The 13,261-nt window shown below is 44.3% G+C and overlaps 1 protein-coding gene across 1 annotated transcript in view; it reads right to left on the bottom strand.

Annotated features, from left to right (window-relative positions):
* Positions 1-6,960: 6,960 nt before the first annotated feature.
* Positions 6,961-13,261, bottom strand: part of LOC139573875 (nucleolar GTP-binding protein 2-like) — a 29,900-nt gene continuing 23,599 nt past the window's right edge. Inside the window, exons 10-16 of the mRNA XM_071397812.1 lie at positions 11,894-11,998; positions 10,976-11,134; positions 10,191-10,298; positions 9,123-9,625; positions 8,614-8,687; positions 7,734-7,816; positions 6,961-7,564 (exon numbers count right to left, since the gene is read on the bottom strand). Coding sequence (XP_071253913.1) covers positions 7,421-7,564; positions 7,734-7,816; positions 8,614-8,687; positions 9,123-9,625; positions 10,191-10,298; positions 10,976-11,134; positions 11,894-11,998 — 1,176 coding nt within the window. The 3' untranslated portion in view covers positions 6,961-7,420. The remainder of the gene's footprint in view (positions 7,565-7,733; positions 7,817-8,613; positions 8,688-9,122; positions 9,626-10,190; positions 10,299-10,975; positions 11,135-11,893; positions 11,999-13,261) is intronic.

Genomic DNA, 13,261 nt, shown 5'->3' with positions numbered 1-13,261 from the left:
TATGTTTTTCAATGAGAAAACATTAATAATTACACATTATATAATGTTAGGTACTACAGAAAGAGTCAATTAAATAAAATCTATATCAATATTTATTGTGAGTATGCCCTTTATATTGTTTTTTACACAAAATATACCTGTCCTTTGGGAGTGATGTCATTTCCACCACTGAGGACAAATTCCTCATTAATAAAGTTTTTTCAAGAGAATGTTAATTTAGTTACCATGGAAACATCGTGACACTGAAGCGCATGGCTGCAGTGGAAAGTTGTTCCAGATGTGATGTCCAGAAGTTGAAGGAAATTCGAGGTAAATATTGCTTGTGTAGAAAAACAGAGGGAAACATGGAGAAGTTCACTGTACATTTGACAGTAAAATAAAAGGTATGTGGCACACTGCAGATTCTATTGAAGGACTTCTCCAAAGGATTGAAAGAGAAGTTGGTGAAACACGTGTACAACATTCGACACCAATACTCCAAACTGAGAAAAGTAAGAGAATCTGGGGAAAGAGGTGATCATTGTGCATATTGACTTTGCAGAGAACTACCTGTGTAAATACACCAGTGAAATCCAGGCAGTTCACTTTGGTGATTCTCACAAGCAGGTGACCCTCCACACCTGTGTTGGATATACCACAAATGATAGTTTCACTTTGCTCACTGTGCTCTATGCGGCATGACCCCTCTGCTATCTGGGCCCATCTCGCAAAAACACTGGCCTACTTCCTTGAGCTCTGCCCATCGGCTACTGCTGTACACGTTGTGAGTGATGGGCCTACAACCCAGTATAGGTCTGAAATGTTTAACAATGGTTGTTGTTCAAAATGTTTGCCATAAAATATTGTTTTCATACATTTTTTTTTTACATAGATGTCATTTCCATCACAACCCATATTTTTGAGGTAGAAGAGTATATTATGTATAATTTACATACATTTATTTGTTTTAGATAGGGAAATCATATGGTTGTTATCATAATCTCACAAAAAGGTTGGGTGGAAATATCTTATTTTTCATGATAAATAAATGTTTTCAGCTGTCACCAAGGCAAGTTTATACATTCAGGCGTCATGTTGAATTATTAATATTAGGAAAACCTTAAAAATCACTTTAAATAATGTTCAATACAAGTTCATGTACAAATGTATAAGAAATCCATTATAAATCAATTGTATGATATTTCATTTTCAACTAAAATGGATGTTTAATGACGTGATGGAAATTACATTTGTCTATGGCTGTCTGGGAAAAATGACAAAAACATAAATTCCTGAAAAGTACGATCGCAGCCATTATCAGATATAGCTTCTAGACAAATCAAAGACAAGTACAATACTGGTAAAATGGTGTTTGAATAAGTTTTAATTTCTGAAAGTTTGCACTGCTAAAGTGTCCAAAGTTGTATAATCCCCCAGCTACAGGTAGCTAAATGTATCCATATAGTGGTATCTAACATACATCCAGGGGCATTATTTTGAAATCAATGTCATGCCAATGTTCCTAGTGAGCGGTGAGAGATGTCAAACAATTGTCTTTGCTTTTTCTCAACATCAAATTGGCTGAAGATGGATGTTCTTCTAACCTAAATGTGTACTGCAAATTCAAGCACGGACTCTGAAAGTGGCCCCACAACAGCCTGCCATGACTGGCCCTGTGCCACCTCTACCCAAACCCAAGACCCCCTCAGCCAACAAACAGTAAACCGAGGAGACACTATGATCACTTGGCTACATAGCTGATGCCTGCTTGACTGTCCATTAATTCACGGTACTCCATTCTGTTTATTTGTGTTTTATCTGTCGGCTCTGTGCTTTAACTCAGGATCTGTGTGTAGTTAATCCGACCCTCTCTGCCTAGTCGTCGCCATTTTTACCTGTTGTTGCTGTGTTAGACTAGCACCCTGTTATTGCTGCTGTTATCTTACCTGTTGTTTTAGCTAGCTCTCCCAATCAAGACCTGCAATCACTTTATGCCTTATTGTATGTCTCTCTCAAATATCAATATGCCTTGCATACTGTTGTTCAGGCTAGTTATCATTATCATTGTTTTGGTTTGCAATGGACCCCGTAGTTCCACTCTCCGTACCTCTGATACCTCCTTTGTCCCACCCCCCACACATGCGGTGACCTCACCCATTGAGACCAGCATGTCCAGAGATACAACCTCTCTTATCATCACCCAGTGCCTGGGCTTGCCTCCGCTGTACCCGTGCCCCACCATACCCCTGTCTGCACATTATGCCCAGAATCTATTCTACCACGCCCATAAATCTGCTCCTTTTATTCTTTGTCCCCAACGCTCTAGGCGACCAGTTTTGATAGCCTTTAGCCGCACCCTCATCCTACTACTCCTCTGTTCCTCGGGTGATGTGGAGGTAAACCCAGGCCCTGCATGTCCCCAGTCACCCTCATTTGTTGACTTCTGTGATCGAAAAAGCCTTGGCCTCATGCATGTCAACATCAGAAGCCTCCTCCCTAAGTTTGCCTTACTCACCGCTTTAGCACACTCTGCCAACCCTGATGTCCTTGCCGTGTCCGAATCCTGGCTTAGGAAGGCCACCAAAAATTCTGGGATTTCCATACCCAACTATAACACTTTCCGTCAAGATAGAACTGCCAAAGGGGGAGGAGTTGCAATCTACTGCAGAGATAGCCTGCAAAGTTCTGTCATACTTTCCAGGTCTATGCCCAAACAGTTCGAACTTCTAATTTTAAAAATTAATCTCTCCAGAAATAAGTCTCTCACTGTTGCCGCCTGCTACCGACCCCCCTCAGCTCCCAGCTGTGCCCTGGACACCATCTGTGAATTGATCGCTCCCCATCTAGCTTCAGAGTTTGTTCTGTTAGGTGACCTAAACTGGGATATGCTTAACACCCCGGCAGTCCTACAATCCAAGCTTGATGTCCTCAATCTCACACAAATCATCAAGGAACCCACCAGGTACAACCCTAAATCCGTAAACATGGGCACCCTAATAGACATTATCCTGACCAACCTGCCCTCCAAATACACCTCTGCTGTCTTCAATCAAGATCTCAGCGATCACTGCCTCATTGCATGTATCCGCCACGGGTCCGCGGTCAAACGACCACCCCTCATCACTGTCAAACGCTCCCTAAAACACTTCTGCGAGCAGGCCTTTCTAATCGACCTGGCCCGGGTACCCTGGAAGGATATTGACCTCATCCCGTCAGTTGAGGATGCCTGGTCATTCTTTAAAAGTTACTTCCTCACCATATTAGACAAGCATGCTCCGTTCAAAAAATGCAGAACCAAGAACAGATATAGCCCTTGGTTCACTCCAGACCTGACTGCCCTCGACCAGCACAAAAACATCCTGTGGCGAACTGCAATAGCATCGAAGAGCCCCCGCGATATGCAACTGTTCAGGGAAGTCAGGAACCAATACACGCAGTCAGTCAGGAAAGCAAAGGCCAGCTTTTTCAAGCAGAAATTTGCATCCTGTAGCTCTAACTCCAAAAAGTTCTGGGATACTGTAAAGTCCATGGAAAACAAGAGCACCTCCTCCCAGCTGCCCACTGCTCTGAGGCTAGGTAACACGGTCACCACCGATAAATCCATGATCATCGAAAATTTCAATAAGCATTTCTCTACGGCTGGCCATGCTTTCCTCCTGGCTACCCCAACCCCAGCCAACAGCTCCGCCCCCCCTCCCCCGCAGCTACTTGCCCGAGCCTCCCCAGCTTCTCCTTCACCCAAATCCAGATAGCAGATGTTCTGAAAGAGCTGCAAAACCTGGACCCGTACAAATCAGCTGGGCTAGACAATCTGGACCCTCTCTTTCTAAAATTATCCGCCGCCATTGTTGCAACCCCTATTACCAGTCTGTTCAACCTCTCTTTCGTATCGCCCGAGATTCCTAAAAATTGGAAAGCTGCCGCGGTCATCCCCCTCTTCAAAGGGCGTGACACTCTAGACCCAAACTGTTATAGACCTATATCCATCCTGCCTATCTCTCTAAAGTCTTCGAAAGCCAAGTTAATAAACAGATCACTGACAATTTCGAATCCCACCGTACCTTCTCCGCTGTGCAATCCGGTTTCCGAGCTGGTCACGGGTGCACCTCAGCCACGCTCAAGGTACTATATGATGTCATAACCGCCATCGATTACAAACAGTACTGTGCAGCCGTCTTCATCGACCTGACCAAGGCTTTCGACTCTGTCAATCACCGTATTCTTATTGGCAGACTCAATAGCCTTGGTTTCTCAAATGACTGCCTCGCCTGGTTCACCAACTACTTTGCAGACAGAGTTCAGTGTGTCAAATCGGAGGGCCTTTTGTCCTTACCTCTGGCAGTCTCTATGGGGGTACCACAGGATTCATTTCTCGGGCCAACTCTTTTCTCTGTATATATCAATGATGTGCGGGTGATTTCCTAATCCACCTCTACGCAGACGACACCATTCTGTATACATCTGGCCCTTCTTTGGACACTGTGTTAACTAACCTCCAAACGAGCTTCAATGCCATACAACACTCCTTCCGTGGCCTCCAACTGCTCTTAAACGCTAGTAAAACCAAATGCATGCTTTTCAACCGTTCGCTGCCTGCACCCGCACGCCCGACTAGCATCACCACCCTGGACGTTTCCGACCTAGAATATGTGGACATCTATAAGTACCTAGGTGTCTGGCTAGACTGCAAACTCTCCTTCCAGACTCATATCAAACATCTCCAATCCAAAATCAAATCAAGAATCGGCTTTCTATTCCGCAACAAAGCCTCCTTCACTCACGCCGCCAAACTTACCCTGGTAAAACTGACTATCCTACCGATCCTCGACTTCGGCGATGTCATCTACAAAATAGCTTCCAATACTCTACTCAGCAAACTGGATGCAGTTTATCACAGTGCCATTCGTTTTGTTACTAAAGCACCTTATACGACCCACCACTGCGACCTGTATGCCCTAGTCGGCTGGCCCTCGCTACATGTTCGTCGTCAGACCCACTGGCTCCAGGTCATCTACAAGGCTATGCTAGGTAAAGTGCCGCCTTATCTCAGTTCACTGGTCACGATGGCTACACCCACCCGCAGCACGCGCTCCAGCAGGTGTATCTCACTGATCATCCCTAAAGCCAAAACCTCATTTGGACGCCTTTCCTTCCAGTTCTCTGCTGCCTGCGACTGGAACGAATTGCAAAAATCTCTGAAGTTGGAGACTTTTATCTCCCTCAACAACTTTAAAAATCTGCTATCCGAGCAGCTAACCGATCGCTGCAGCTGTACATAGTCCATCTGTAAACTACCCACCCAATTTACCTACCTCACCCCCCATACTGCTTTTATTTATTTACTTTTCTGCTCTAATGCACACCAGTATCTCGTCTTGCACATGATCATCTGATGATTTATCACTCCAGTGTTAATCTGCTAAATTGTAATTATTCGATTTATTGCCTACCTCATGCCTTTTGCACACATTGTATATAGATTCTCTTTTTTTTCTACCATGTTATTGACTTGTTTATTGTTTACTCCATGTGTAACTCTGTGTTGTCTGTTCACACTGCTATGCTTTATCTTGGCCAGGTCGCAGTTGCAAATGAGAACTTGTTCTCAACTAGCCTACCTGGTTAAATAAAGGTGAAATAAAAAATAAAATAAAAAAATGCCATACTACCACCCCGGTATGATATGACACACACACACATCTTTACTGATTAACACCCTTCTCCCTATTTCTTCCCCTTCGGGAAATTAACCAATATTCCCGGTTTTGTAAAACCTGAAATCTGGCAACCCTGTGTTAATCTCAGCTCTACCACTGTTACAGGGAATGGATGGAGACCAACCAGCTGTGGGTGCAGCAGGTGTCTAGCACGCCGTGTACCCTCATGGACGTGGTGCACCTATAGGAACAGCTGGATCTGAAGCTGCAGCAGAGACAGGCCAGGGAGACTGACATCTGCCCAGTCCTCAGAGAGCTCTACTCCCAGTGCTTCGGTAAGGAGAGAGAGGAAGGAAAGATGAGATGCATGGACGGTAGTAATATTGGAAAAGTGTTCTCCCATTCTTCTTTGCAGATCCTCTCAAGCTCTGTCAGGTTGGATGGGGAGCGTTGCTGCACAGCTATTTTCAGGTCTCTACAGAGATGTTCGATCAGGTTCAAGTCCGGGCCCCTCAAGGACATTCAGAGACTTGTTTGGCATTCGCCAAACCCAGATTTGTCTGTTGAAGCGCGATTCAACACTCCAGAGAACACGTTTCCACTGCTCGAGAGTCCAATGGCGGCGAGCTTTACACCATTCCAGCCAATGCTTGGCATTGTTTGTGTGCGGCTACTCGGCCATGGAAAACCCATTTCATGAAGCTCCCGATGAAGTTATTGTGCTGACGTTGCTTCCAGAGGCAGTTTGGAACTCGGTAGGGAGTTCCAAACTACGCGCGTCAGCACTCGGCGGTCCCGTCCTGTGAGCTTGTGTCCTACCACTTCGCGGCTGAGCCGTTGTTGCTCCTAGACGTTTCCACTTCACAATAACCACACTTACAGTTGACCGTGGCAACTCTAGCAGGGCAGAAATATGACGAACTGACTTCTTGGAAAGGTGGCATCCTATGACGGTGCCACGTTGAAAGTCACTGAGCTCTGGCAGTAGAATGCCCTTACTGAAATGTTTGTATGGAGATTGTGTGGCTGCATACTCAAATTTATACACCTGTCAGCAACAGGTATGGCTGAATACACTAATTTGAACGGGTGTCCACATACTTGTGTGTATAAATATATATGATAGATATTTTTTACATTTCAATTTCTTATCCTTTACAGGCCCAGCTGGAGGGGTTCATTGCCCCCAAAAAGTGACCCCTTCATTCCACAAGTGATCTATAACCGGCAGATTTCAGATGTTCCAACACAGCATTATGTAATAAAAGTGTACTTCATAACCATAAAGCCTTGCGTTACTATAGCAGGGGAAAAAAATACAAAATTTGTTCATATTCTTTATTTTATGATGTATATTTGGAGAAGAAAAGTAAATGTCACATGTTTTTTCCCCCCAAAAGTGCAGTACATAACCTGGGTGCCAGTGCGTTTCTGCTCTCTAGCCAACTCCTTATGTAATTGTCATGCCAAATTTGACAGTTCCATAAGGAGCTAGCAAAAGAATGAAAACAGACTGGCATCCAGGCTATGCAGTACAAGTGTACTTTTTTTGGGATGACAGACTCATCCTTTCACTTCGCAGTGAAGCTCCTTATTAGGTTAATGCGTCAAGCAATTAGGTTCATCAAAACCTAACTCACTCAATGCACCCTAACCCAAATCACTTTCCATCAAGATTACCAAGGGTAGGTACCAAGACACCTTAAAACAATTCAATACAATGACAGGGTCATTAAAACAAATACTTATTATAAATGTCCCAATTTGGTGTCTTGGACCCCAGACTAGCGCTTCGATCTCTTGGCTTTCTTGCCCTCACTGGGCGCCGTAGGAATCTTTCTGTTCTTGTTCTTGTTCTTGATGTTGTGTGTTTCGTAATAGCGTGTTCCAACTTTCTTCACCTTCTGAGCACGATCCGCTGCTCTCCTCTGCAGAGGGGGAGAGAGAGACAAATGAGTGAGATTTTAGCTTGAGGAAAAACAGTGCCTTCATTCCATTAACAATAGCGGTAGGGGAGTGGCTTTCCATCAGAAGCGTCCAGTCAAGATAGATGGGCCTGTTTGATGTCAAACAGCAGGGTAAGTGAACATGCAGTACCTGCTTGGATGTTAAACTTCTGTGTGAACGCGTGGGCTCCTCTGCCTCCTCGTTTTTCCTCTTCTTGCCGACCTGTGTTACAGCTGAGGTACAAAAGGTTGGCCAGTAAGTGGATGCTCCTTAGGCATGGAATTCATAAAACAGTTAATAGGACATACCCAATGGGGCGGCAGGTAGCCTAGTGGTTAGAGCGTTGGGCCAGTAACCGAAAGGATCGAATCCCCGAGCTGACAAGGTAAAAATCTGTCGTTCTGCCCCTGAGCAAGGCAGTTAACCCACTGTTCCCCGGGCGCCGAAGATTACAATTTAAGGCAGCCCCCCGCACCTCTCTGATTCAGAGGCGTTGGGTTAAATGTATAAGACATTTCAGTTAAAGGCATTCAGTTGTACAACTGACTAGGTATCCCCCTTTATATGGTTTGATTGCTTGTTTGGTCAGTTTAACAGTGGTCTTTGGCCAAACACCTACTCTAATTATACATTTTATCTGCTGCTATCCATGAAGACTTGTGTAAAGGAAGGTGCATATTTTGCGAGAAGGCCCTTTTATTCTTTGATGGAATACATTTGGCGGGTTAAAGGAAAATAAATCCCATGACTGAAACTTAAGTTGATCTCAGATCGAATGTCTGGAGGGAAGTTAACCTCCCCTTTCATGTAACAAAAAAGTAATGACCATCATGCTTTTAGGGAAAGAGGATCATTTTGTAAATGTATTATACTGCAAGTTTGACCAATTCCAGTCCTTTTCAATTGGAAATATTACCAAAAAAATGATCCATACGACAGAAATCCGTCAGTGACAGAACTTTAACCCCTGCATTTGGGATGTCAGGTAAAAGGAAGGAAAATCACAAATAAGTTGAAATTAAGTTGTTACCTTTAGGTTGTGGTTTATTCCCCGCCTTCACTTTCATGTCTGTGAGCATTTTGTCAGAGAGCGCCTTTGGAATCCTGTACAAAAAAAGAAAAGTAGAAAGAGACGTCAAATATAACCTCATTACTCCCTACACATCCAGACGGTTTAGTCCCGTTGGAATTCGCTGAGCCGACAATGGAAAGCAAATTGGCCGCCGACGACTCTTATTTGACGTTGTTGAGCGAGGGGGCGTGAGCTGAAGTTCTCCAGCGAGAGAGACGGTAGGTGAGTGCGTGGAGCAAATCAACAAATGATAAAACCCCATCGATCAGACAGAACAGTATGAGCAACTGCCAATCATGTTTCACCTCAAAGGACCCAGGCACCCTTCACCTCTCTCCCTCTATGGCTTCGTCCCAAATGGCATCCTATTTCCTACATAGAGCACTACTTTTGTAGTAATTAAGCACATATTCAAAACAAGACTGAAATGATAAGTGGTGGGGAGAACTGAGAAGAATAAGACAAACCGGATGGCGGAGAAGCGCTTGAGTCTGGCCCGGTCCAGGAACTGCTTGTACTTCGCAATCTTCCCGTCCAGCTCGCGGATCGTCTCACGCGAACTCCTTTTTTCCTCCACCTTGGCAGGCTGACCGGCTGGGGTGGTGGCGGCAGCCTCGGCGTCTCCGGCTGCTGTCTCCCCATCCCCCTTCTCTTCATCTCCATTTTCCTCTTCCTCGCTATCCTTCTCCACGTCCGAGCCGGACAGGTCAGAGAAAGCGAGGTCGTCGGTCTGCACGGGGACCAGGTCTTCGTCGTTGAACTCGGGCGCCACGTTGATCTTGCCGAAATTCTGCCGGACATTGGAGAGGATCTTCTGCACCTGCTCATGTTTGTGTTTCTGCTGTTGCTGGGCCTCCTGCTCGGCCGACACTGCAGCCACCATATCGTTGCTCTGCTCCTCTGTTCCTCCTTCTTCCTGTACACACTCTGTAGCTTCTGGTGCCCCCTCCACCGGCAGTTTATCCTTGCCCTGAAAACAACACACCAGTCAGTACAGTTTTCATAATCATGACTAGGTTTCGATTCTCCTGAAGTGTGCACTTGCACTCATTCGCATGGATTTAAAAGTGGAAACTACCTCCAGCCAATTCTTACACCAATCCAATTAAATCCACATTGGGGAGTGTGTGAAAGTGCACACTTCAGGAGAAAGGTAGAAAATCGGGATGCATGCGGACCATGTGTACATTTCAGATTGAGTGTACAATCTTGTTGCTCACCTGAGAGGACCACAACGGAAATAAGACTTTGGGTTTTAGCCTCAATCATTTTAATGTATGCATTGTTGTACCTGGCTGGAGCAGCTTTATATCTATTTTTACATGTCAAATAAATCAAATAAAAAGATAACTTGAGCAAAGAAAGTCAATGTGACCATGCATGCACCCTTGGCAAGTCCTGTGATGACATTTTACATGTAGCCAGAGGGTGGCAGACTATAACCAGAATATGTGCTAACATTACTGTTGGAAATGTCTCTTTGTTTTTGTATGCGAGACAGAGGGTTTTATTCCAGCCGTTCGTCCACCCCTCACCTCATGCTCTCCCTCACAGCCAGGGGGTTTCACGAAGAAGGGGATGCGTCCTCTCTGCCAGTCGTTCAGCACCATTTTGGAGACACAGGTAAGGTCTGGCTCACCCCCCTGCAACAGATCATGCATTAGGGAAACATGAGAAGAAAATCAAGTAGAAATAAACGGAGCATCCTTATATAGACCTTATGTGCCACCTGGATTGATGAGTTCCAAATAAGCTTTAGGGTCAAGTGTACAATTTCAAACTGATCAAGAAAAGGCCCATACAAAAACATAGTGTATGTTTAGGGAAGATCATTTTTAACCACTGACCTACAGCTTCTCAAATACACAAAGATAAATCCTGAACATACACCTTTCAGGACTAATATATATTCTGACATTCAAATTCCATTGACCACAAAGAGTTATAAAGCTAATTGAGACAGATGAAAGATGGTCAGAAATGAAGACAAGCAGCCCAGACAATGTAGCCCGGTGGTCTCAAATCTGCGCTGTCTTGCCAATCCCTACGGTCATTAGCATGCCAAACGACAATCATAGGAGTTGGCTACGAAGCACAAACAGATCTGGATCGACCAACAGCCTACAGTCAATCACCCTGGACTGTGACTTCAGCCCCCATTGATACACTCCAGGGTGATGTTAATTAAGTACCAAACAAGAGAGACAACTGACTGGAACAGGGAGGGACTATCTGGGCTTGTCCAATAAGAAACACTTTTTGTTTTCCGTTAAAATGTTTTGCTACGGTGTGCGCTAATTAATATGACCCAGGCAGTGACCTTGTGGAGTTTGCCCATGCGCATCGCCAGTTTCTCCAGGAAGTCCTCTGGGGAGCTCCAGGTGGGGATGCGGTACGTCTTCTGGATGTACTCAGGTTTGGCCCGCTCTAGCACCGCCGGGATATGCTCCTCCGGGTTACGGATCTTCTCCACTTGCACCTGGGAAACAGCAGTGAAGCGTACAATGATACACTTGTTAAGTTAGAAATGGTACAGGTTCAGACATGGAAGTATACAAAATTATCAGTGAGAAAGTTACACACAAATATCATACCCCCAAAACATGCTAACCTCTCACCATTACAACAACAGGGGAGGTTACATTTTTGGGAGGGGGGGGGGGGGTATGCTATTTGTTCATCTAACTTTCTCACCCATCATTATTCACTAATCATTAAGGACTATCTGTAATCATGGTAGCACCCACATTAATATACAAGTGTTCAGAAACATTCAATTCACCATTAAAGTGACACCAAAATGATACATTATTTACCGTTCATTTCTATTGGGCACAAAATAATCTGAAACGCAACTAAAACAAACAACAAATGCATCCAACAAGTTTGGCGGCACCAGCTTGATGAAATCACTGCGTGCTAGGAATATGAGACCAAATACACAAGTGAATTTGTCCCAATATTTTTGTTCAACTAAAATGGGGGGACCAGGCACAAAAAGTACATTTCCAAACAGTTTACCCAACATGGATGAAAATACCCTCAAATTAAATAAGACCATTTAACCATTTCAAATCCAATGTGCTGGCGTACAGAGCCAAAACAAACAATTTTCCACCGTCCCAATACTTTGAGCTCACTGTATAACCCTGCCTGCTCAAATAAAATATAATTAAATGGTTGACTACAGAACAAAAACAACCACATAGATTATTGATGGAGAAAAATAATAACATACCACTCCTTTCAACACGATGTCGCTCTCGCTGTCATCAGAGGGGTAAACGACACCGGGGCAGTCGATGAGGAAGATGCGTCGCATCAGGGTGATGTACTGCCACACCTGGAAGAAGAGACCGGGCCCAAGATCAGCTAAGTCACAGGATCTATTGATTTTATACTCGGAGCACTTTCACAACATTTCACCGGTTTGGGACAATCACATTTGATAATGTAGCAGAAATGAAGACCCTAGTGCATCAACATAAACAAAACAGATCTTAAAAGAGGACAGACCATTCAGAGCGGACCCCAGAACTGTCCACATGTACTTTGTCAGCCAAAAAGGTGAGTAGGACTAGCGAACAGCAAAAGCACTAGCTTATGTCAATCGACTATCCCCCATAGTACAAAAGTTGAACTATTGTATTCGGTGCAAGAAATAAATATTTCTTAATGTTCCATTAGCGGGAAAACACCATTATCAAAAGTGACCACAAATGCGATTATACATGTAATGCTTATATTAAATCTTGTCTTTACATATACTAAATAAAATGTGAAATTTGTTTAGATTTAGAAAGGTGCATGGTAATGGTCCAATCTCGAAACAGGGGCAGGTGGAAAACAATACATGTCATCTAAGCTTAAATAGCAAATGGAAGACGCTTTTCCCGTGGTTCACTTTCATGCCAGCCAGGTAGGCTATACTCCTGTTGCAAAGACAAGCAATGTGCTTAATATTAGGAAAGTTGAGAAATTAATATAGTAGGCCTAGCCTATAGAACACTGATGGGATCCTCCTCTTAATAGAAGCCATCACGCTGTTCTCACACAATTGCATAGCTTATAGAAATGTTGCGCAACATGAGCTCATGGGCTCTCATGGAGTGTTTGATTAGATTTTTGATCACATTTGCATTGATATCAGAGTGAATAGAGGGGACAATAGAGTGCTGAGTACCTGGCAGTTTGGTAGGCTACAAATGACCATCAGCAGCATCACAGCTTGGAGAAGCCTAATTACAGTGACTAAGCGGTCACATAGAATTTGACTGCCTTCATGACTCATGACCGCTGGTGTGGTGGTAATACGGTCACAGCCCTAAATCAGGCCTACCACCGTGTCGTCGGGAAACTTAATGTGTTGATTCGTGCGTGGCCACTCAGTTGTGGGTGAACAGGGAGTACAGGAGGGGACTAAGCACACACCCAGAGAGCCGCCATGTTGAGGGTCAGAGAGGCAGATGTGTTGTTGCCAGTCAAGATCTAATTTAGGTCGTTTATCTACTTGCCCAGAGTCAGACGAACTCATGAATACCATTTTTATATGGCAGCGTGCAGTTTGAAGTTAGCTTAGCGCAATTGCTGGAAATCTCCCGGTACA

The sequence above is a fragment of the Salvelinus alpinus genome, chromosome 4 (assembly GCF_045679555.1).
Source record: "Salvelinus alpinus chromosome 4, SLU_Salpinus.1, whole genome shotgun sequence".
Taxonomy (NCBI): domain Eukaryota; kingdom Metazoa; phylum Chordata; class Actinopteri; order Salmoniformes; family Salmonidae; genus Salvelinus; species Salvelinus alpinus.
This window is presented reverse-complemented; position numbering and strand designations above follow the sequence as displayed.